The following is a 26,291-nucleotide window of genomic DNA, read 5'->3' on the forward strand; positions in this document are numbered from 1 at the left end:
ATTTTTAATGCACTTGGTGCGTGGAAGCCTCTCCCACATTCTTTGCAGTAGTTCATTTTGTCTCCAGTGTGGCTACGTTGATGTGGATTTAGGTCCCGTTGATGATTGGAAGTTTTTCCACAAAGGTCACAGAGAAACGTTTTCCCACCACCACAGTGACGACAGGGCTGAGAACTGGATCCATCTGTGTTGCTCTGCTTTATTTATTTTTATCCTGAATGTCGCCTGAAACAAAGAGCATCTCTGCCAACGTCCAATTACTTTTACTGTTTACATTATAACACTCAGCTTACTGAGAGAAAATGAGTCTTCATTTTCCCAAACAGTTCATTCAGTATAACTCCATGAGTTTACTGATCAAACTTGTTCCAAACAGTCAGGTTAAAAATACAGGATAAAAAGGTAAATACATCCTCACGGTAACTGCACTTGTAGAGTTACTTTCTGGTGTGGATCTGTTGGTGTTTATTCAGCTGATGTGGAGATTTAAAAGTTTTCTCACACAGGTCACATTTATAAGGTCTCTCCTCAGTGTGGCTAAACATGTGTTGTTGTAACTGTGCATCTGTTGGAAACAGTTTCCCACACTGATCACAGCAGTAAACATCATTTCCAGTGTGAATCCGTAGGTGACTATTTCGGTACTGTTTTTCACTGAAACCTTTTCCACAAAAGTTGCAGCTGTACGCCTTAATTCCAGAGTGGGTAACTAGATGCTTCTGTAAGTTTCAACTTTGACCAAAAGCTTTACCACACAACTCACAGTAGTGTGCTTTAACTACAATGTGGATGAGTTGGTGTTGTTTTAAGCCCTCACGATACGTAAAAGACTTTCCACACAAGTCACAGCTGTAAGGTTGAACTCCACTGTGGATGATTTGGTGTGTTTTTAAGCTTCCAGCCTGGGTAAAAGACTTTCCACACAAGTCGCAGCTGTAAGGTTTAACTCCACTGTGGATGATTTGGTGTGTTTTTAAGCTTCCAGCCTGGGTAAAAGACTTTCCACACAAGTCGCAGCTGTAAGGTTTAAATCCACTGTGGATGAGTTGGTGTTTTTTTAAGCCTTCAGCCTGGGTAAAAGACTTTCCACACAAGTCACAGCTGTAAGGTTTAACTCCACTGTGGATGAGTTGGTGTGTTTTTAAGCTTCCAGCCTGGGTAAAAGACTTTCCACACAAGTCGCAGCTGTAAGGTTTAAATCCACTGTGGATGACTTGGTGTTTTTTTAAGCCTTCAGCCCGGGTAAAAGACTTTCCACACAAGTCACAGCTGTAAGGTTTAAATCCACTGTGGATGAGTTGGTGTGTTTTTAAGTGTCCAGCCCGGGTAAAAGACTTTCCACACAAGTCGCAGCTGTAAGGTTTAACTCCACTGTGGATGAATTGGTGTGTTTTTAAGCCTTCAGCCCGGGTAAAAGACTTTCCACACAAGTCACAGCTGTGAGGTTTAAATCCATTGTGGATGACTTGGTGTCTTTTTAAGCCTTCAGCCCGGGTAAAAGACTTTCCACACAAGTCACAGCTGTAGGTTTTCTCTCCCTTTTTTCTGTGAGGTTTGTCGGCCTCCTGAGAGCGCCGACTTCTCGCTCCATGTTGGTCCTGCAGTGACAGAGATACAAACAGAGGCAGTGAGTGAAATGCAGTCGTGGAACAAACTGTAACTCCCTCTATTAGCGGAATCAAACATGTCAACAAACACATTGTAGGTGTGTTTCCACCACCTTCTGGTCATAGTATCACATTTCAATGATGTGCTACAATGACAGTCGTAACGAAAAATACATATTGAAGAAATATTGATAAGTGGAGAAAATATTTTACTCATAAAAAATTGAGTTCAATTTTTGATATTGTTGTTTCAATGTGTGCCGATAAAAATTATGTTTGTATCTTCTTGTAACATCTGAGTTTTTTGTTTGTGAATGTAGATTCTGTATATATATGGAGGAGCCCAGGATGGAAAAGATAAAGCTGCTGTTAACATGTTTTTAAAAACCAACAAGCTGTGCAGTTTCAATAACAGTGTAACTGTGATATTTTTCTCACCTTCTGTGTTGAAGTCATTTTTTCCTCTGTAGTGGCTGAGCTGAGTCCAAATGGCTGAAATTGTTCCTCTGTTGCTCCACCAGACTCTTCTCCTGTTACTCAGCTGGGACACAAAAAGTATATGTATTTTATCCCTGATAAAAAAAAAAAAGCAGAGCAAATAAACATGACTAAACTCCTCAGTGACAACAATACCTATGAAACTTCAATGTGGAAACTGAGAAGCAGCTACAACAAGAAAGTCATCAGTTGTCACAAGAACCTGAAAGGGGAAAAAGCCACTGACCCCCCTGCATATCACTGCCTTTACCCAGTGGATGCTACACCCTGTATATATGGACTTCTATAGATCCACAAGTCCGGCTCACACTCAATGGTAGCAGTACCACCTGAAGCACCTCAATAGATTCCACCTACTCCACCCAGACAACCCACATGGAAAGGATATATATAAATCTTATAAAGTTTGTATCCGTCTTGTGTGAAACTTGTATGAAAAGCATACAAGAGTGAAAACAGATATAAGACCCCTTGAAAATTATATAAATGAAACTTCTATTTTTTGGATACTTACTAAAACAATGTATGAAAGTAATGAGAAAGTGGCCACTTTCATGAGTAAATCATATAATTTTTTACTATTTCTTTTCCATATGGGAAGGTAAAGGGTGGTTGTATGTAGGGATGGGTATCGCTTAGGTTTTATCCGATACCAGGGCTGCACGATTAATCGTTAGAAAATCGCGATCTTGATTCATACTTTTGTGCGATCTCATTTCCAAATGACAACGATTTTTTAAAAAGAAGAAAAAAAAAGACGACGACTGTACCGCATTTTGATCCGGGATGTAATCTGCATGAAAACAAGCGCTCACTGTTCGTGCTCAACAAATGACAAGGGCGGAGTCTTATACCACGTGATACAGAAGCTGTGCCGTGTGATGCTAAAATTAGTAGTGAAAAAACATCGGAGAGCACGTCAGGGAAGACGAGAAAGTGACAGGAGAAAATCCATCCCGGTCAACCACTCAAACATCAATAACGGGAACCTTATACAGCGCTTCCCTATACCCGTCGAACTCCCGCAGGCACAAAGAAATTACAGAGGCCATTACTTATCACCTGACCAAAGATATGGCTCCCATCAACACTGTGCAAAATGAGAGATTTAGGAAAATGATCAACACCCTAGACAAACGCTACACAGTGCTGTCCCGCAACTATTTTTCTATTGTTGCACTACCTGCTCTATACACGCAGTGTCGAGCAACGGTGGAGACGGAATTTCAAGCAGTACAACATTTTGCAGCAACAACAAATGTGAGACATTTGTTGTTTTTATGTTTATTTATTGTTTTTATGTTCAGTCTCAACTGTTACGAAGTTGATGTGCAGTTAATAAGTGCAATAAATATTTATACTGGAAAATAAAATCGTGAGAGAATCGTGATCTCAATTCTAAGGAAAAAAAATCGTGATTCTCATTTTATGCAAAATCGTGCAGCCCTATCCGATACCAGTACCAAACTGGTACTTTTGAAACGGTGCCAGTGCTTAAACGGTACTCAAACTGGTGCTTAAAGAATGGAGAACACAAAATTGGTCCAAAACCCTCTCATGTTCAGCTGTTTTTTTTGTAAAAAGATAACAATGTTAGCCTTTTCTGCAGCCATAGGGCATATATGGTATCACTCTTGGCTGGAAGCAGTGCTTAAACAATGGAAAAAACACTAACTCTGTCCAAAAACCTCTCATGTTTAGCCGTTTCCCATTTTTTCTTTGGTCATTTTAGCCTTTTGGCCAGGGTGAAGGGAGTATCTGCCATCAGACAAGAAGAAAGCCATGTAACTATGACGGTGTTTGCTAGTTCACCTTACATGCATTAATGTAATAACGTGGTTAGCCTACTCAACGTAAATTACACACGAACAACATTAATCTACATATATTGTTACAAATATATGTAAGAACTGAGCCAAATTTAGTAATGCCAACAAAATGAAATAACAATATTTGTATCTTATATATGATACATTCTTCCACAGGAGCTGCTGATCCAGTTCTACACTGCAGTCATTTAGTCTGTCCTGTGCTCCTCCATCACAGTCTGGTATGGAGCAGCCACTAAACAGGACAGGAGCAGACTGCAGCGGACTGTACGGGCAGCAGAAAGGATCATCGGCACCCCCCTGCCCTCCATCCAGGATCTGTACCTCTCAAGAACCAGGAAACGGGCAGGGAAAATCATCACAGACCCCTCACACCCTGCACACAGACTTTTTGATCTGCTGCCCTCTGGCAGACGGTACAGAAGCCTGCAGACCAGGACCACCCGACACAGGAACAGTTTATTCCCCTCGCCATCTCCCTTCTTAACAGTTGACCTGTCACACTGCTCCCACTGCCAGACTGCAGCTGCACCTTATGTACATTTTGTAGTATTCATTCCACCTCATTCATTTCTGTATTTTATGTATATAAGTTTAGGTTCGTTATTTATAGTTGGTTTACACAGCTTTGTGTATGTATGTGTATATATAGACACGTGTGTGTGTGTGTGTGTGTGTGTGTGTGTGTGTGTGTGTGTGTGTGTGTGTGTGTGTGTGTGTGTGTGTGTGTGTGTGTGTGTGTGATTTACATTGCTGTGCTTGAGAGCCACCATCTACTGAAACCAAATTCCCTGTATGTGTCTGCACATATACCTGGCCAATAAACACTATTCCGATTCAGATGCATCTATATATACACTGTCAAAGATACTTGTCTTTGAGTGAAGATTTAAGGTGATAGGACATAAATAAATGCAACTTGAATCTTTACTGAAGCTCAGTATTTGACACAGAGTTCAAGTTCAATGCTGTAATAACTAATAATGATTAATATAATAATAACTGTAATATTGGCAGTATAACATTTACATCACCAACATGAGATGATTTTAGTCTCATGAACAACATTAGCTAATTGTTATTTACTAGCTAATCTTAAAATGACTGTTCAGGACAGAAATGAAGCCCAACAATCATGTTTTTACAGTCCCGCGGTCTCAGCTTTAGATACTCAACAAATCAAACAAAGCTCATAAAAAAATAAACAGATGAACAAAAACTGTTTCTCTTCCATTTCAAACAATGCTGTATGAAACGTTTCAGCGGTTAGTATCAAAAAACAAGTTACCAGGTTTGACAGGCTCATGCCCACTCACGTCAGACCACTGGCTTGTGCCTGTCCGTTCGACAACCTCGGACCGTCCAAACCTCTAACTTCCACCCCAATACCACAGGACGAGCCCCCAAGCTGTTACGAGTTCAAAATTGGGGATGGAGACAAGAGAAAAAACCACAATAACAACACTGGTCCGGCCGGGTTAAGTCAAACGATGATTTTAATGATCTACCTGTTGAATTATTTCCAAAGTGTGCCAAATTGGACATGATTAAATTAAAAGTCTACTCACTGAAATTACTGGTAGAGGGTCTGTTTTGATTTTGATGAGGATCCGCGTGTGTCTAATGCAGTTAAAGTCGGTTAAGAGTATTTAATGAAGTTGAAAAAGTATGAAAGAAATGCTGGGTTAGAGTCCCAAGAAATTGAGTTAAACGCTCAAGTAGTATGGTAGGGAATTGGTCATGTTGTTGGTTAAAGTCCAAATTGGTTATAAGTGTGGACCTGTGTGATTATAAGTGAGGGAAAGGCTCCATTGACCTCTAGGTTGCACTTGCCTTAGTCAGACTCTTGTGTTGACTGTTGTTTCAAAGTGTTATAAATTATTATAGGACGGCAGTCGGAAACTGCTAAGAAGCGCATAGCCCGGAGGTTACGCTCCCTCCTGGCCATGGACGCGCGGTCTTGACCTGTCGGCGAACAGGGTTAGTTCAGTTTGGCTTATCTGTGGGGTACAGGGCATCATGGAATAAGCTAGGAGTTAGAGTCTCCTCACCGTTTGAAACGGTGTGATGTGCTTTTTTGGACACAGTTAAATTGAGTTAGGAACTTTAGAAATTAGGCCATAGGTTGTTCTGGAGGAAACAGATACTGGTTAATTGATTACAAAAAAGTTAGACTTTCTTCGGTTGGACCCGTTAACTTAAATTTGTCGAAATTTGTTAGGTGCTAAATCTGTCAGGCCTGTCAGTGATTGTAAATATAAGACGTCTTTGTAATATAAAATAACAGAGCTTTGTGTGAGACTGTGTGTGGCGTGCAGCTGCAGCGCTGCGAGCTATTTTTAGACTGTGTGTGAACATGCAAATGAGGTGGCTGCTGTGAAGCGCACAGAGGAGTTTTGCTTGCTGTTTAGCGTGTTATTGAGTTTTATAATTATGATTTGTAAATAATGATACATGCCTGTAATTAAAACGCTGATTTTGCTGATTATAATATTACAAATAAGGTTTTGAATGACTAGGGTGAATGTTTGATGTTTGGCTGGGTTTTGATATAGAAGAGACAAATCATGTATGATTTAGACCGGCACTTCAGCCGGCATAGTAAGATTGTGATGAAAATGATATTAAATAAATCTCTTAGTGTGTTGATACAGGTGGCTATGGGCCTGGACCAACTGCCCTCACAAGCACAGCGGCCGAAGCAAAATTATAGTAATGGAAACCACACTCAGCAAGAATCAGCAGCTGTGGAAAAGACAGCAGCTAGCAGAGAATTAAAGGAGAAATTAAGAGAAGTTTTTAACACATAAAATTGGGGCCAACAGACTTGTGGAAGTTGGGAAGGTGTCCGGAGCATCACAACAAAAGGTGAAACAAAAACACACACAAGCAGAGTAATGTGAGAGAGGCACGTGCTAGAGGAATGCCTCGTTTGAAAAAAAAAAAAAAGAAAAAAAAAAAGTTAAATTAACCCACCTACAAACGCACACACGTGCAATGAAGAAACAGCTTAAATTCATGAACACGTGAAGATTTTCCAGCAAGTTTAAAGCAGCGAAACTTAACATACACCTGTTGTTAAATAATAAAGTTTATCCACTACTAACAAATAAACTCTCTGGGTTGCAGGACAACAACTTAACTTCAAAAAAGACACTGGCCCAACCCGGGGTAGCAGTCATGTCCGGTTGGGGGCTCTTTTCTGACCGTTTCCTCGTGGCTGCGTGCAGCGGGGCTAGGGGAGGGTTTGTGCTGACTAGGGCTGCCACAAACGATTATTTTGATAGTCAACTAGTCACCGATTATTTTTGCGATTAGTCGACTAATCAGATCATCATCCATTGGACGTAAAACGTACAGCAGCATCTGCTCTTATATAACTATCATTAGCTTACAGCTTTAAGTGTTTAAGGTATGTGCTAACTAAAAATAAAGACAAGATGATAGTTTATTAAATTTTAATGAAATTTGCAGATTGTTTCGGTGAAGTTTAATAAACTCCTTGCTATCTAAAATCTAACAGGACACCGGAGTATATTCTCAGCATCTCACACTTCTGATAATCAGCTGTCTGCTTGAGGTTTATTCAGCTGTGTAAAAACTATAACTTTAATCGGGCCTCGGGGACTTGGGTCCTGGTTTGTGTGTTGCTGGGGTTGTGGGCAGGTGGGTGCGTGGGGGCCCATCCCTGGCACATGGTGCCGCCGGTGTGTCGAGTCACCTGGGGGGCTCTTCAAATGGTGGGGGAGATTGTCACACCTTGCAGGAGCTTTCCTCCTTCAGCCTCTCCTCAGGAACTCTCTGCAGGAGGAGGAGATACAGGAGAGGTGGAGGAAGATCTCAGCCTGGGCGTCTATCGTCTCATGTAATCTGGAAGATGAGTGGATGGGGGGGGGGGGGGGGGGGGGTGCAGTTTTCTCTGTGGGTGGGGTTGGGTGGACTGTCCCGGGCTCTGTGGGGCCGGGGGGCGCTGCTGCGCTGGGCCCCGGTCTGGATGGGCCTGGGCCCCCTTTACCTGGCGGGTCGCAGAGTATGGGAGTGCCTACTGGGGTCAGCGGGGGAGCTGGCCCCAGGGAGGGGTCACCTGCCGCTCCCTTCCTTCTCTCCCCATCTCCAGCTGCCTCCCTCTTCCCGCTCCACCACAACCACAGCCTCCCTGCTGCTGCGGAGTCGGGGCGGTCTGCTTCTCCCCGCCGCAGGGAAAAGGGTAACACCACCTGGGTCTGGGTGCAGTTCCCCCCTCCAGGGGCAAGGGTACCTAGACCCGGTTTGTAGAGTACGCTAGGGGAGTGTGATCGTGTATACAGCGTCTCTTTATGTCTGTCTCCACATCGGTTGAGTGTGAAGTGCACATGAGAGCATGAGGGTGGGAATGGATGTTTGTGTCTGTGTGTGCCTGTATGTCTGTGTCTATATGTCAAGTTGGGTATCAGACGCCACCTCTCTGGGGACATCTCAGGCCTCCAAACCTTGGAGGGCCTATCTCCACCCACCACCACTTCCCCTGCCGGTGGCGTACTCCCTCAGGTGGCGGTGCGTTGGTGGTTCTTTGTGTCTGGGGGTGGGCATCCGTGTACACACCGGCTCACTCCTTGGCGGCCGCTTATCGGGGCCTGGAGCCTGGGGCTCGCTCGGACCACTTCGGAGGTGGGGTGCCCCCGGCCTCTCGGCCTGGGGCTCGGTCACTCAGGCACAGCTGGCTGCCAGCGGAGCTCACGGGCACGTCACTGCAACTCCCCTGGCTTCTGCTCCGCGGCTGCTGAATGAGCCCTCATCTGGGACTCTCCTCAGCTCTTACTGGGACAGTGGCGCGGCTGCCCATCTGTGGGTCTTCCTTGGTCTCTTGTGTTCTGGGGGCCTCTGGATGTCTGGAGTTTTGATCTCCTCCATACCTGCTTGATACCATAAAGGATAGGGCTGTGGCTCCCCACACTCCCTAGCAGATCATTACATGGAGAAACCTTTGGAATGCAAGCATGCTGATCCACACAGGTATGCACACAGGTGTACACATGGGTATTCACAGACGCGGACTACAGCTTTCTTGGCTGCTACCTCAAAGCACACTGTGCGCTGTCTATCTTGCGTGCTGCACAATATCGTTTATTATTTAGTAACCATTGATATCGATTGCTAGCTAGTTTATTGTGATGGTGCTTTTTTTTTTCTTATTATGTTGCTGCAATGCGTCCTGTCATAGAACCCTCCAACGCATAGTGAGAGCTGCAGAGAGGATCATTGGTGTCTCTCTCCCCTCCCTCCAGGACATTTACAGCACCCGTCTCACTAAAAAAGCCCTTTGCATAGCGGCTGATCCCACGCACCCAATGCAAAGCTTCTTCAAGCTGCTGCCGTCGGGGAGGAGACTGCGGAGTCTCCAGGCCAGGACCAGCAGGCTGAAGGACAGCTTCATCCATCAGGCTGTCAGGAAGCTAAACTCCCTCCCGATTCTGCCCCCTCTCCCCTCTCTCCTCCACGGTCTCACTGAACTCTGTCACACACACTCACACACACACACACACTCTCTGACTCACTCACTGGCCTGCACCAGTTACCAGTCACTTTGTGGAGCATTGGACTGCCATTACCTCATAAGACTTTGTGTTACACTATCTCTTACCGTACATTACTAAATCTCCATTTGCACTATTTGCCTATTTGCACTACTCTGCCTGGTTTGCACTCAATGTCATTTACCCTTATATTGTATATTGTATAGCTTTCTTGTTATATGTAAAATTGTATTATATTATTAAATTTTTTTTACTTTAAAATATTTTACTTGCATTTTTAATCACTCTTATATTTAAATGTTCATTTTCTATTTTATCTAGGGATTGAGAGTAACGAAGTTTCTATTCTCTGCATGTCCTGTACATGTGGCAGAATTGACAATAAAGTTGACTTTGACTTTGACTTTGTGTTCGTTTTGTTTTTTCTCTTTATGCTTGATTACAGGCTGCTTTGTCGGCCCGGAAAGCCGAGGCTGACCTGGACTCCTGCTCTCCCCCCTACCATCTTTGCTCTCTCCTCTACCATCTTTGATGTGACCCTGACCAAATGCTACAGCAGCTGGACCCACAACAACAACCTGAAAATGTCAACAGTGCTGCAGGAAAACGATCTCATGCAGCGGAGACGGAGAGCGTTAAATCCAAGGCCCGTTTCACTACACGGGGAGATTTTCAGACAGCTTCAGCTGACAGAGCTGTGACGAGACGCCCATTAAGCCCAGATGAAAAGTGAGGCCGAGCAAAAGAATGCTGACCTTAACAACTCTGCATTAAAACTGTGCAGGACAGTGACGGACCAACACGGACGTTCGGGCAGCAAAAAGGGCGTGCCAGAGACAGGAGGAGGTCAGGAGGCACCTTGGAATGAACAAAAGCACCAGGAGAAAATAAGCTGAAGGCACAGGTGTCGGGGCTCGGCCAGGAGCTGACCTCTGAGAAGAGCCGAACAGCAAAGCTGTAGAAGGCCGTGGAGCAAAGCAAGGGAAACATCAATGGACTTCATTCTGACTTGTACGGAGAAGACTCTGAGGTTTCTGCCCTCAGTAAGAGCTCAAGGCATCAGAGCAGGAACTGAACATGGCTCAGGAGGAGCTGGCTGATAATCGAACCCATCAGGCTTGGAGTCCCAGACACACGACTTCGAATCAGGCCGGAGCTTGCTGGAGCAGGAGGTCGCCAAACCTGACGAAAAAGCTCCAACAGCAGGAGCAAGCCCTGAAGGAGCTACAGAAGCAAAAGGGTCAAGTTAAGGAGGAGCGGAACAAGGAGAAGATGCAGGATACTGGAGAAAAGGACTGCCTCAATTGGGGCCAGAACCAGTATGGACAGAACTTTGAGCAGCAGCACCAACGGATGCAAACGGACTGAAAAGGAGGAGGGCAGGACCCCAGGGCACGCTTCAGGCCGTGGTTTACCCAGAACACCAGAACAGGAAAGTGATGAACATAAACACCCACATCTACATGCACTAACTCAGAATGAAGAGAAACACACATATGCACATATGCACTTGTTGATTGAGTGAGAAATGACACACACACACACAAATCGAAATGCTGATTCAATTCACTGAGAAGTGATCCACACACACACGCTGATGCAATGAAGAATGCTTTACTAACAAATGCTGCACATGTAACCCACATAAAAATAAAAAGAACTGCATCTATAACTAAATTGGAATCTTAAATTCCAACCGGAGTGTGTCCGTGAAGGCATCGCGACGCGTCGTGACGCACGCCACGCCGCGAGTCTGCACGTGCCTGTTGTGACCAATCATATTTGCGAGGCACCGATATATGCCTTCCGGGTTGTCGTCTCGAAAAGACGCGGGGGAGAGGCGTTAGCGGATGGAAGCAACAGGTACGTGGGGCGAGCGCTTTTCGCTGTTTACTAGCTTGACTTGTTTTTGAATTAATTGTGGATTGCGTTCAACAGTATTTTGATACCGCCGCGGGTAGATGCGTGGGGCTCGTATGTGACATCGCACGTAGTGAATGGTGAGTTGAGCCTGAATGTTTGTTTGTATTTGTAACCTGTATCAGTATGCCAGTGCTATTAGCTGATGGGATAGCTAAGGCTGAGGCCTACTACATTACTACTACTCTCACTTTACGTGGCTGTAGTTTTGTTATTAGAGATTGTTATTTATTTTAATTTATTACAATGGTTGGATATGTATTTGTTGTATATTGGTATTTTCTCATGAACTTTATTGTGTACACTGGAACTAAAGCTAGCTTGGGAAATTTAGATGAATTTTGCTAATAGTGGTCCTGTGATTATAGTGCAGGCTAGTGGTGCCCTGGAGAGACCACAGCGACACCACTACCTTGGATGGCGAGCTAGGCCCAACGAGCCAGAACCCCAGCTACAACTTCCTGCGGTCTGGTAGGAGGCTGCTGCGGCCTACACTCTCCCCCCTGGTTTTCAGTCCCCCAAATCTCACTTTCGAGATCTCAGTCTTGGAATCTCAGTTCTGATCATCACACTTCCAATTTCAACCTGTTACAGACTGTCATACGCGTTGGACTTATATCAATCATGAAATAGCAACTTTATGGACATTGTCTGCCGGGGGTTGGAGGAGGTTGCTGCACCGCTGTGCAGCGGATATTTTACAAGCTTGAATTATGTTTTATCTTTTTCCTGTCTGCAGAATTTATAAATATTGGTATTTGGTAATTGCACTTTATTTTCACTATAAATAATAACTGTAATCACAATATCTGTGGTTGTATGTTTATTGTACTTCACTCACCTCCTAGAGCCGAATCTGATATCTTCTGAATTAGCCCAACTACTCATAACCAACTTAAATTATTTTAGCTTATGTACTTGCTACACACACAAACATCCAAATACGGAGTCTGTTACAACAACAAGAACCCATTGATTGTTTATTGGTTAAATGCATTTCATGCCACCCAGAGGGCATCTGTGTAGATTTAGGGGACAAGGATTAGTGAATGTCCACAAACAATTCACCAAGCCTGTAAAAGAAGGGTGGATGTTTTGTCTTGCTTTGTTTTGTTTTTGCAAGAACAGAAGGATGATAGAGACTAAGGGGGGAGGCTGTAGCTTCACAGGAGTGTGAACTGCAGACTTAACCCTTTGGTTGCTAATTTTGAGTTACTGATGTTTACATTAAGAAAATTGTGTTTTATTAGCTGTATTTCGATTAATGTATCATATTATATGGTTGGGAATGTTAAATGCTAAAGTGAAGAAAAGGTTTGATTTCACTCATAAGTGAGCAGATTATTATTAACCATAGCGGGTCACTGTAAAGAGTCAATCAACTTTTATAGAGATAAAAAACAAAAAACCCTAATAAGCCTAATTCTTAAAGACCCCTCAAATTATTTACTAGATGTTTATTTTTGAAAATTAATAAAAATCTGAGTTTAACAAAACATTTTAAATGTAAATATCAAGCTTACCTTTCTTTCTTCCATAAAATGTGCTTGTGGGCATGCCAGCCATTTTGAAAAGGTGGGAAAAACAATTGGCAAGGCCACACCCACACATGTGATATAATGTTAAAGGTACTGTTGTCCTCTCTAAGAAACATCAGGACTTAGAGGAGTGGCAAGTAGAGTAGGAGAGCTACAAGCAAAAACTAAATGTGTACTACAGTGCGCAAAAATGAATTACTGGGTCAAAAGGGGTTTATGAGGGACATTTATAAAACTAAAAATCCCACAAACTTTAAAGTGCACTTGAAAAGCTCACACAAGAAGGTTAACCTAGCTTACCTTGAAGAGCTCATCAGGGGGAGCACACTCCCCCTCCTTGAAGAGCTCCCCCACTTAACCAGCATCCCCAGAAAACAGCTAACCCCAGATAAGGCAGCGTGATGCATCCCGAGACAACAGGACTGGGACATCTAAATAAATGTGTGAGTCAATCGCCTTCAAAAAGGTTATCAATTCATTTGAACTAAAATTAGGAACACCCGGTGCTGCAAGAGTTAATAGTCTCAATACCCAAGGATAAGCGGAAGAGCATGATTGATATAATGGAACTAGGATTTGGTTACACTTAATTTTTGCAAAACACAACTAAAACTATAACTGAAACTAATCAAAACTAAACTCAAATTAAGGACTTTCTGAAAATAAAAACTAGACTAAACTAGCAAAGAATTGGTAAAAAAAACTAATTACGACTGGTATAAAATTGAAAATCTGGAGTCGAAACTAAATAAAACTGAAAACTAATGAAAATGGCAAAACAATTAAAACCCCGGTGCAGAGATTGGCAAATCTGACCAGGAAATGTTATAAAATGAATTGTCGGAACAGTCAGCGTTAAAGTCACCTTTGACAGTCCAGACTAAGATGGCGTTGAACATCTTCAGGGCGGAAAAGGGTTGGTGTGACCAAGGTGTGGTTTGGCTTGTTGTATGTATATTTTGAGATGATGTGGCTCTGGAGGGACCAGTTACCAGGCCATGGAAGGAGGACAGACTCATTAAATGAGGAGAAGGAATTTCCTGGGATTGGAGATCCTCTGGGTGAGTGGTTGACTGAGAGCATGTATAAAATAAAAGTTATCTGTTGTTATTGATTGGTAATAGATTGATAATTGGCCACATTTACAGCTGTATTGACTTGTTGTGGACGTAGTCGACTTCAGGTTTAAGCACTCTAATCAACAGGTTGAAAATAGTGATATTAAAGGAAGAGTATGCAGCGCCACCCTGTCAGACGCCAGTGACGGTGGGGCTCACTGATGAATCAGGTGAGCTGGATTCATGGCTGATTCAAAACTAAGATTCCCCTGCTGTGGTCAGTAAGGGGAAGACAGGGGGAAATAGAATTTAAAAGAGGCATTTATAAACGTTTATGTGCCAAGTTAAATGGGATAAAAGGGGATGTTTTTACGCTTATCTTGGCATCAGCTTTATTATTGCATCAGAATCATATAACAAGCATTGCATTAAACATTTATTGAAGTTTTTGACATTGTACTAACGTTTGTCTTCCAGTGATTGTTATAACCGCAGGTTAATCTTCTATTCTTAATCGTATATTCACAGGTGTCAGGATAATCATGTGATCTTCTATTGCAGGTGTAACCATGATCATTTTTATACATATTGCAGTTTGTTGCTCATTATAGAGTTGTGCACAAGTTAATAAGGGTTAAAAGCTACAGTCAGCGCGATGTTTGGCTGATCTATGGTGTGGAGTGACTTCGAGCATGGAAGGCTGCACGTGCTTACATAACACTGATATCATGTTATTCTTTGTGATCTTTTATTCAATTATATCTTTAAGTCAAGTTTTAAATAGTGGTAGTTAATTAAATGACATTCATTTAAGATCATATTCTTGGGTCAGAGCATCACACGCAGATCAACTTAACAACCTGGGAGACCTTGTAGCTGCAATATTGTGTCTCCATATGGAACAGTAGGCGGAAGCAAACACATGATTTTTGGGGGGCAAAGGTGAGGATTAAAAAAAAAAACGGCTAATTTGTTTTTGATGTCTTCTCTTAATATGAGTGGTTTTAGTAATCTTCAGACACACCTTGCAAATGTGCTTATAATGAGTTTGCACTCAGTCTTTTGAAGGTCATAAGCTTCGTTCGGCGTGATGGTCCGGACTGATAAAGTGTAGGAAATGCCTTGAGTGCAGAGGGCTAAATGCAAACACGCGTACACACATAGGATATGATTAGAATAAGTCCCTGGGACATTCTGAATATTCTAAACCAATTCTGAATCACTAGAAGGTCAGTAGATAACAACATTAGATTATTAGGGTTAGGAAGAGAGGTGTTTTGGTTTTCTGTCTCTTACAGAAAAAGGAACAGACACCAGATGAGGTCACAGAGATGCGAGGATCCTCCGCAGCAGAGACAGACACAGTGACTGCCGAGACACCAACTGGGTCCAAGTGTCATGGCGTTTGGGCTCCAGCTAGTCACCTCAAAAGGATGGATCCCATAAACACAGCAATAACCATGAAGGGGTTGGCGGAAATCCAGGAACACCAGACCAACGAGGTTCGAGAGGCTCTGCTATTGTTGGAATAATTGTTTTTCTTACATTTGAACTGCGCAAACACAGAGGTCATCTCACCTATGGTTCGCTCATCAGGGGGACAAAGGACCTCAGGAGTGAGAAGAGATGAACCTGGCCACACTGGGTTATAGGGTGTTGGTGAGCTCATTATTCTAATGACCTCATCAGGGGGAATTGTTAGATTATAATATTATTTTATGCCATGTTATACCCTTAATTAAAGATTATGAATTATTATGTAGTTTTAGTTTGCATTATTCTCCTGAATTAGAAGAAGCTGATAACTATTGGATTAGTTAAACTGATTTGCATTACATTAGACTGCTGATTTATTGTGGATAAATGATATTGTTTTATGATGTTATCAGAAATACTGTTTGCAGAAAGGCATCGCCTTATTTGTCTGATTAGAAGAGAACGGAACATGCTGGAGTTTTCTGCCCCATCTCAGCAGGAGCAGATAAACGGGGAGCCAAGGTCGTAGCTTAGGCGCCGTGTGAGAGAAAAGCATGTGAATGTTTAGGCTTTTATGATAAGGTGGGGGCACCAGAGGCTATAAGAGTTTGATCAATGCTCCACCATTTTGAGATCTGAGGCTGTCTGCATACAGTGTCCATCTCCCACATGTGTGATCATTAAAATCATCGTTTGACTTAACCCGGCCGGACCAGTGTTGTTATTGTGGTTTTTTCTCTTGTCTCCATCCCCAATTTTGAACTCGTAACACTGGTGGCAAGTGGCATCTTGGCGGCTGCACGCTTGACTTTTCTCAGTTCATGGGCAGTTATTTTGCGCCTTGGTTTTTCCACACACTTCTTGCGACCCTGTTGACTATTTTGAATGAACCGCTTGATTGTTCGATGATCACGCTTCAGAAGCTCTGCAATTTTGAGACTGCTGCATCCCTCTGCAAGATATCTCACTGTTTTTGACTTTTCTGAGCCTGTCAAGTCCTTCTTTTGACCCAGTTTGCCAAAGACAAGGACATTGCCTAATAATTATGCACACCTGATATAGGGTGTTGATGTCATTAGACCACACCCCTTCTCATTACAGAGATGCACATCACCTAATATGCTTAATTGGTAGTAGGCTTTCGAGCCTATACAGCTTGGAGTAAGACAACATGCATGAAGAGGATGATGTGGAGAAAATACTCATTTGCCTAAATTCTGCACTCCCTGTATAGCTTTAGAAAAATTTGCATAAGAAGCACTTGCAGCAACAAAAACATAATATTCCAAACTTGCAGCAACAAAAAGATAATATTCCAGAAACACGCTTTGCCGATGTTCATAACACTTCTTACGTTGGCATATACATCAGTGCAAATTATTGCATGTCCGCCATTACCTGCCCGAAACCGGAAGTGACGTCATTTTTGTGGGCCTTATAAGCCTATGTTGATGTTCATAAAAGTCATGTGCATATTACTATTGTACAACACTTTGGTCTACCAGGTGTGTTTTTAAAGTGCTATATAAATAAATGATGATGATGATGATGATGATGATGATGATGATGATGATGATGATGTTTGACTTCATGCTTTTCCGTATTGTTTCTGGGATCCTTAGAACTGAAATTACACTGTTGGAAATATTATAATGCATCAAAATAAACTATTTATTTTCATTTTTCCTGTAGTATATAAAAGGACTGTTACAGATGAACTTGGATACTAGGATATGTATCCTGTGTCACTAAAAATACATTTTATTTTAGTTTTATACATTGATTAATGACCTGTGACCATGGGTCATTGTAGCATCACAGGGAAGGTTGAAGCCGTCCACTGCACCTGTATGGCCGGAGTTGCGGAGACCTGCAGCCATGTCGCTGCTCTTCTGTTTAATGTAGAAGCAACAGTGCGGATCTGTGGCACAAGGACTGTTACAGATGAACTTGGATACTGGGTTTTGCTGGGTAATATGATCAAGATACAATCAGAGGTTGGCCATAAAATGGACTTTTCCTCTTCAGCTGCCCAAAAAAGGCTCTTGATCAAAACATAAACAGACCATCCGTATGGAAAGGTAAAACTAGCCGTCCTCAAAAAAAGTAAAATCCTACCTGCTACTGTGGAAGAGTTGTCACCGCCATAGGGCTTTGGAGCGTGATGTCACGGGGGTGGGCGTGGAAAGGATTTTGGCCTGATGCGCCATTTTCCGGGTCCAAACAAAGCGCAAGCGAAAAAGGAGCGAAGGCACACACAACAGCCATGGTTCGTACTTGCTGTGTTGCCGGCTGTGGAATAAGCTTAAAAAGGGTTTGTCTTTTTTATTCTTTCCCAACCTGGAAGCATCATGAGGGAGCTTATATGGCGGACCTTACAAAACGAAGGCGTCTAGCCTGGATAGCAGCCATGAGACGGCTTGATATCCAGTTTGCTCTCCAGATATCTGTTGGTGTGCTCCAGACATTTTTACTCCGGCAAGTTCTGTATGTTCATAACACTCTTTATAGCTTAATAATATTATCGTTGGGGTTCTTGGAGGTTATAGAAATTGCAAATGTAACCCATATCAACTACTCCCTGTCACATGACCCATGTCAGCTGATTTGAGGCCCCTCTTCTGATTGGCTCCTTCCACGTCGCGGCAACTCTGAAAACCGGCTGTGAAGGGATACTTCCGGGTTCGACTCCTGCTGTGGCTGTGAGCTTATGGCATTTAGAACGGCGTTGGAAAACAAAGCGTTTTCTCCTCAATTCATCTGTAACCTCATTTCACCTCAGCGGTAAATGTCCTTAATATCTTTCAACCTTTGGTTGTCAGTAACCAGCCGATCGTTTTTGCGATTAAAAAATGATTTTGTGCGGCAGTGTTCCCACCGCGAGCAGAACTCCGGTTCAAAAAGCACTGTTTTTGAACACTTTTATTTACTTAAGCATTTTTATGGGCTTACTTTGAAACAAAGTGCGATTGAATGATTATTGTTATGTGTTGCCTTGAATTCGGCTATGCTGTCTGTTAGACAGTTGTTTTTCTTTATTGTTGTTTTTGTATTGTTTGTAGCGAACGCTACTGGAATGTATAGATTAAGCTACGTAGCCAAGATGATTAATAATTTAACTGTTGTACATTGATTGATGATGATTTATGATTTGCATTATTACATAGACTTGCAGAAAAATATATTTGTTTTCCGGTAAACTGAATCGAACTTGATGTGCTAATGGACATTTTTCTGACCTACAGGTCAGGTTTTTTTTCCCCTTTGAATTGATCTTCTTCATATTGAAGTGGCGAGCCGGTAGGAACATTCTTTGTTTTCCCCCACTTAGCCGTCTTTGGATTATGGACATATTTCCCCATTGTATGCAGCTGGACCCTAAGGAGGAATACCTTAAAAGTGAACTTTAAAAAGAAAAGGACCAAAAAAAGGACTCTTAGCAAAAGGACTCTTGCACAGAAAAAAATCCCAGCATTGATTTATTATTTAATTGTGGACATTTACGTTGTGTGTTGTATTAATTATTTTGTTCCCTTTCCCCTATTTATTCAATATATTTTTGGTACAAGACATTGCAGTCTTTGGTCTCATCATTCACACCATCTAGGCTCCATAAAGAAGTATTTCTTCTGCGCATCAGTCAGTAAATTCATCCATTGACATAAACTAGTCCTTAAATAACTTTGCGTTACACAAACAAACATAGAATTGAGTGACTGTGGAGACATACGTGCTATGTAACGATTTGCTAACTCTTTCGCACAACTGTAGGGAAGCCTGCCTATGAAATGAATCAAACAAATCCAGACTGGTTACCAACGTTAAACATAGGGCACTCCGAAATCCGAACGTGAGGGTTAGGGTCAGGGTTAACAAGATACGTGAAGATATCGGGGTAGGACAGTGGTGGTAAGTACTCTGGGTCTTTACTCCACTGCCGTATTTCATTCGGAAGCAGACATCTGAAACACCCGGGGCTTAGCCCTAAAGGGTAGTATGGATGTGGGATTCTTTTTTTTTCTTTTTTTTTTTTTTTTGGGGGGGGTAGACATTACTGAAAGATTAATTGGAGCATAACTGAGCCACTGTGTGAGAGCTGAGCAGCAAAAGGAAATTAAGTGAGGGTAGAAATGACTGAAAGATTAATAGGCTTTATTATGAATTTTGTTCAAAAAGGAATGAATTCATATAGGAAAAAATATATATCACATATGCAAGACACCTTAAACTAGTATTTTAATTAAGCAGCAAGGCAGAACAAAGTTGGGGCTGCATCAAGACACGAGGACTAAACCCCAATTCAACCAGACCCAGAACTGATCCGGAATTAAAACAGGACTACAACAGTTCAAAATCAGGACTACTTAGGACTTAACCAAGACAAAACCAGAATCAGAACTAGATGATAGTAGCACTAAAAATCATCATAGACCCGCACTACACTTATTTTTTTAATTCTACCAAAAGTACACTATTTACATTCAGAAAAGTTTATGTAATTATTTAGCCTTCATAAGCCTGCATAACTTAATAAATATATAACTTGAAAAATAACAAACCTGAAAAGAAACACTAGGTACGAGATACACAAGTACCTATGATACGGATTTTGATAAACAACCATTTGACTAACATGTGTTTCTCACCTGCTCTTGTTCCCTTACTGTTCTGTCCTCATTCTCCCTCTCTCTCCCTCTTTGTGCTGACAATCATCAAATATACAGTTGAAACCAGATATTTACATACTCTTCAGATCAAAACAGATACACTTGGTAAAGATACACATCAAATCAGACTACCGTAATTGTCGGGCTATAAGCCGCTACTTTTTGCACAAGCTTTGAACCCTGCGGCTTTTAGTCAGGTGCGGCTTTTCTATGGATTGTCCATGATTTTTATCATATCGTAAGACAATTTGTTTTGTTTGTTCCGCTGTTGTACGGCACTACGTTGCCTGGCGGAAGGGCATGTGACTCCGCCACGGCCCTTCTGAGGGTGTTCGACTCCGACACTGACAACAAGGATTTCTTTGGTTTTGAAAGTGACAACGAAGGAAAGAAGCTGAGAGTGGATGACGTAGCAATCCTGAGCCTGTTCGTATCCGACACTGGAGAAGAGGAATTTGGTGGTTTTAGTGCGCAGGAAGAAGAGAAAGATGGTGGTGAATGACTGACTTTTCTTCTTGTTAAAGCCGTGTCACTGCACCTGAGCCTAAAAGGTAGTCCGAATCCATTTTTCTGGTGTGCTGTAGGTTATTGTTATGTACTACATTTGTTACTCATTTATGAAGCACAGCACATGTTTCGTACTTGTAATTACCGCTACTTGTACATATACCTAAAAAGTTATGCAAATATGTACCCATAACTTGTTTTTCAAAATATTAATAAAAGGGGTGTTTCTCCAAACAGCCATCTCTTTCCTGACAATTCGCTTTGTGCATATTCTCTTACATATGATAAGTCAACATTGAAACACCTGCGGCTTTTGGTCAGGTGCGGCTAATGTATGTACAAAACAGGATTTTCCCCTGATTGTAGCTTGTGCGGTTAATATTCAGGTGCGCTTTGTAGTCCGGAAAATACGGTAAATGTTTATTTTTTTAGATTGATAAATATAAAAAAACATATTTGTTAACTTTAAGAGTAAATAGAGAAACTATCTGTATTTCTTAATTTTAAATGGCACCAAATTGTATTCAAAATTGAGCCACACTTATGGAGCTCCACAATTCTTTTCCTGGTGTTTTGGTTGACATCTCTTAATTTTCCATTTCAAAGAAACAGGCTCTGTGTTTTGTCTTATATGCATCCACAGCTGTTCCACCAATTTACTCACATGGACTCTACTAACCTATCAGAAGCTTCTTCAGCGCAGAATGGAATCGTCTGGAGTTTTTTTTATTAATTAACAATAAACTTAATGTATATGTACTCCTAAATTTGATGAAAGTGATAAAAAATAGACAGCCCTGTCTCTCTTTATTCTGACATTTAACTAATTCAAAAGATATTTCAATATTTATTTATCTAAAACAAAATAAGTTTACTCTAAATTGATGTTGTACAGTAAAAAAAATGTTCTTGTGTTTTCCATAAAGTGTATGTAAATATCTGGTTTCAACTGTGAATATACTGCTGTGTATTGAAAGTCCTCTTGTTTTGCATAGATATACTGAACAACATACAAAGCACAATATATAAAGTAACATCTACCTGAGTTTTTTCTTTGAAAGAAGCTCCTTATGTCCATTCTTGTATATCAGTGCATTACTGAAACAGATTTATTTAGCCGTGGAGGGAAACAACTGAAAATATGAAATAAACACACATAAGCTAAGACTCTCTAAAGAAACAGCATTGTTGTTGTTCAGCTTTTGTTGTTCACCAGCGCCTCTTCTTCTTGAGGACTCTGAGGAAGAACCACCTGTCCTCAGACATCCTGGTGAACTTCTATCGCTGCACCATCGAGAGCATCCTGACCAACTGTATAACAGTCTGGTACGGGAACTGCTCTGCCTCGGACCGGAAGGCGTTGCAGAGGGTTGTGAAAACTGCCCAGCGCATCGCCGGAGCACCACTTCCTGCCATAAAAGACATCTACAGGAAGCGGTGTCTGAAAAGGGCTGGGAAAATCATCAAAGACCCCAGTCACCCATCACATGGACTCTTCACCCTCCTGCCCTCTGGGAGGCGCCACAGGAGCCTCCGGACTAAGACCACCAGGTACCGGAACAGCTTCTTCCCCACAGCTGTCAGACTCCTGAACTCTGCCTCCTGACATCTGACCCACGTTAAACTCATGCACTGAACATACACACCCCCACAATGGACAACTGTACCCTCAAACACACAATAATAACATGGAGTGAACCACCACTCACAACCACTAGCACTTTATATAGCCTCTGTAGAAACTATCTACACCCTCACTTATCTTAACTGCACTACTGTATAGCTCTGTGTAAATAATCATTCTGTACATTCAATAATCTTTAATCCTACAACTGTTTACAACTTGCATAGTTCCCATTTCTGTATAGCTGTATATCTCAGATTTCTGTAAAGTTATTTATTTCATATTCTGTATAGTTTTTCATATTTATATCCTGTTCATAGCCTGTACATAGCTTGTACTCACTACAGCCTGTACATACTTATAGTTATAGAATATTCACAACATACTTCATACCGTGTACATTATAACATACCATAATAGACCCATTTCTGTAATATACTTACATATCTATACTATTGCTAATATATATTGTAATATATCTATATCACTAAAGCACTTCTGGATGGATGCAAACTGCATTTCGTTGCCCTGTACCTGTGCATGTGCAATGACAATACAGTTGAATTCTATTCTTTTCATTTCGCCATTTGTTGATTAACTTGAAGAGCAAGTAACGTAATATTGGTCAAGTGATCAGTTTGATATCAATCTTTCGTGATACACCGTCATATTTAAAAAAAATTTTACGGTATGAATGATTTACTTTGGTACCTGGTCAATCTTCAGTTCTCCTCTGTCTGCCTAGCTCCGTTTCTCCAACAGCGCACTTGCAGTAGTGATGTGTCGGTCGCGAACGAAATGGCTCTTAGAGCCGGCTCTTTGGAGTGAACGACGCGAGCCGGCTCCTTATTGGGAGTCGGGTTTTTTTCTCTCTCTCTCTCCCTTGCACTTTTTTTCCGCGTCACTCCGCACGCGAGCCTTGTGCTTTGCACTGGAAAGAGGGGGGAGGGGCAGTAGTTACACTGGCAGTAGCACAGGAACAGAGCCGGAGGGAAACAGCCAGGGACATCAACGTCACATTAGAAAGGTATAGTAATCATCCAAAACTATATTCAGTTGCGGATGATAAAGGATTCAGAAAGTTTATTCATGCAGGCCCAAATGGCAGAGAATATGCATGTTCTTTTTGTTTTCATATTTTAATTTATATTTAATTGTGTTGTGGTTTGCAGTGTTTTGTGTTCTTTCACTTTAAATTTGTTTAAAAGGAAAAAAGCTGAAAATTTAAATAGTTAAAAGTTGAAATGGAAATAGTTGGTTTTTGTATTATATTATTTATTACATTTTGTGTGGAGTGAGTGAGTGGAGTCTTCTACCGCTGCTCCATTGAAAGTGTGCTGACATATTGCATCGGTGTGTGGTTCTCCAGCTGCACCACAGCACACAGAAAGGCACTCCAGAGGGTCATCAACATGGCCCAAAAAATCATTGGACATCCTCTTCCCTCCCTGAAGGACCTGTACAGCACTCGCTGTCTCAAGAGGGCACGCAGCATCCTACGGGACTGCACACACCCAGGACACCGGGTGTTTAAGCTGCTGCCGTCTGGCAGGAGGTTCAGGCTGCTGAGGTCCCGAACAAATAGACTCAAGGACAGCTTTTACAACAGGGCAATAGCCCTGATCAATGTAAATAGCTGACCTGACTGGATACCTCCCTGGACTTTTTAGGGGGAGGTAACAATGTTTAAAACGATAACAATAATATTTATATTTATAACAAGGTGCAATAATAATTAATGTGCAATAATAACAGTGTGCAATACACATACACTTATTCTTCTTTTTTATACTAAGTTAATATACTGTGTTGTGTTGTTTGTTACGTTGTGATGTGTCATATCGTGTCGTGTTGTGTTATATGTAGTGCCGACGTAGGACAGTTTTTCCAATTTCATTGTACTACTGTACTATGTATGACTGTGCAATGACAATAAAGAGTTATCTTATCTTATCTTATCTATCTTATCTTATCTTAATAAATAAAAGTATATTTACAGTGGCCCCTAGAGACAAAGCACGTAAAAACTCCAAAACACGTACAAAACACAACAGAGGTGCTCCAGGATGCTCGGGCGCAGTGTTGAGCTTTTGTTACCTAGTGGCCACACAAGCCAGCAAGTACCAACGACCGGATTTGGTGTGTGGTAGTAACAGGTAAATGAACTTTTTTTTTTATTATTTGAATATATATGAGTGCTTGTGTATAAATACACAAACAATACACACATGCTTTCAATTGTGTAATTTAAGTGATCTAGGTAGCAGTTTTGAAAGTTCAGTTAACGCTAGAAATGTGTTTTGGAGTTTGTACATGTTTTGTCTCTAGGGGCCACCGCATATATTTATATATAAACATATATAAATAAAACCACTTCTTTTTTTACATTAGTAATTCCTTTTGTGCATAATTTTATATTATTGTTAATAATAAATTAATTAAAGCAACAAAACAACCTGAAGAGCCGGTTCGGAGCCGAAAGAGCCGGCTCTTTTTAGTGAGCCGAGCTGAAAGAGCCGGAAATCCCATCACATCGTCACTGCGGGGCGATCGTGGCTCAAGAGTTGGGAGTTCGCCTTGTAATCGGAAGGTTGCCGGTTCGAGCCCCGGCTTGGAAAGTCTCGGTCATTGTGTCCTTGGGCAAGACACTTCACCCGTTGCCTACTGGTGGTGGTCAGAGGGCCCGGTGGCGCCAGTATCGGCAGCCTCGCCTCTGTCAGTGCGCCCCAGGGTGGCTGTGGCTACAATTTAGCTGCCATCACCAGTGTGTGTGAATGGGTGGATGACTGGATATGTAAAGCGCTTTGGGGTCCTTAGGGACTAGTAAAGCGCTTGCAGATACTCAAAAATTCAAACAAAGCTCATAAAAAAATAAACAGATGAATAAAAACAGTTTCTCTAAATACAGGCCATTTACCATTCACTAACTCGCAGGCAGTAGCTACCCCATCCTGCTTAGTGCCTGAGCTCAGATCATACCAATATTAGGGGGGATTTACGCACAGTCGTAAACACATACACATACAAATCCTGATTTACAAGTACAAAATATTTATGATCACATTTTGAGCCCATACTTGAGCTTTGCCAGAAAATAGCGCGTCAGGCCAAAATCCTTTCCACGCCCACCCTTGTGACATCACGCTCCAAAGCCTCCTTCTCAGCAAGCTTCCACTACTCTCACCCTGGAGTTGCGCTCCCCCAGGCTTGTACCTGTGGCTTCATGTCCTGGGGTGGGGGTTGATTGTTCTCCTGCCCTGCACCCCATCCTTTTGTTCATATTCCAAGACTATTTTTCTTTATGTATTCTTTCCCCCCAGCAACCGCCATATTATGATGTTGCAAGCAATCACAAACTCTACAGTCTGTCTAACTCCAATGTCTACCAAGCAATCTATTATTCTCAACAGAGCTAAACTCAGCATAAACTGAACCCACATTAAAGTTAGCTCGATGCTTACCTTTAGACGAGCCCACAAACCGAGAGAAACTCCGTGATGAAGCTGGAACTCTTTCCAAAAACAGGAAACAGATCAGGGAGCAGAGACCCACGTTGTTCCTGTAAGTTTACTACTTTACTCCCGTTTCATGAAAAAGCAGCTCTCTCTGCTCGACTCCTCTCCTACACACACACTTTGCTCCGCCCCCTTTACCCGGCTCCGCTGTGATTTGTTGCTGTGCGGTCACGTGACTCAGCTGCACAACGTAACCCAGTGGAGTGTTATTTCAAAAGTAGCGCCAATCTCCTTTTCCTAAACTCTTTTCCTTGGCCTCGATGAAAACGTCATCGTGGGGAGGACAACTGCTGAGATGTCAGGGAAAGAGAGGAGCGGTGCTGAGAATTGGAACAGCCTTACGCTCGTCTCTCTGTAACAACGTGACACCGGATGTCCGCCTGTTGAAACTACATTGTGCAGAAGATGGACTACAAAACAAACATCTTACTTCGTCACAATGTGTTCTAACCCTGTTGTTTTATGGAGGTTATATAAACAGGAACAGCCTGTTAAAAATATTGCTTCATTATTGAGTTTGAATTTTAAAGAAGAACAAA

At 42.0% G+C, this 26,291-nt stretch overlaps 1 protein-coding gene across 1 annotated transcript; it reads right to left on the reverse strand.

Moving 5' to 3' along the window:
- Positions 1–25,790, reverse strand: LOC147334073 (uncharacterized). The gene is made up of 4 exons (XM_086286606.1): positions 25,699–25,790; positions 2,046–2,148; positions 823–1,598; positions 1–654 (listed from the first exon to the last, which is right to left on the reverse strand). Exons 2-4 carry the CDS (start codon positions 2,061–2,063, stop codon positions 438–440), a joined length of 1,011 nt encoding a protein of 336 aa, XP_086142732.1. The 5' UTR covers positions 2,064–2,148; positions 25,699–25,790; the 3' UTR covers positions 1–437.
- Positions 25,791–26,291: the final 501 nt, after the last annotated feature.

This window comes from Aulonocara sp. 'chitande type north' Nkhata Bay, linkage group LG3 (genome assembly GCF_057382095.1).
Source record: "Aulonocara sp. 'chitande type north' Nkhata Bay isolate Kocher_YH1m ecotype deep benthic linkage group LG3, A_spYH_male_GT1.1, whole genome shotgun sequence".
NCBI lineage: Eukaryota > Metazoa > Chordata > Actinopteri > Cichliformes > Cichlidae > Aulonocara > Aulonocara sp. 'chitande type north' Nkhata Bay.

What these genes read in the sequence shown, in the direction of transcription:
- LOC147334073 (XM_086286606.1), bottom strand. An exon ending in TTGTGTGGAAAGTCTTTTAC is followed by an intron (nt 655 to 822) that starts GTATCGTGAGGG and finishes AAAAGGTTTCAG; the next exon opens with TGAAAAACAGTACCGAAATA.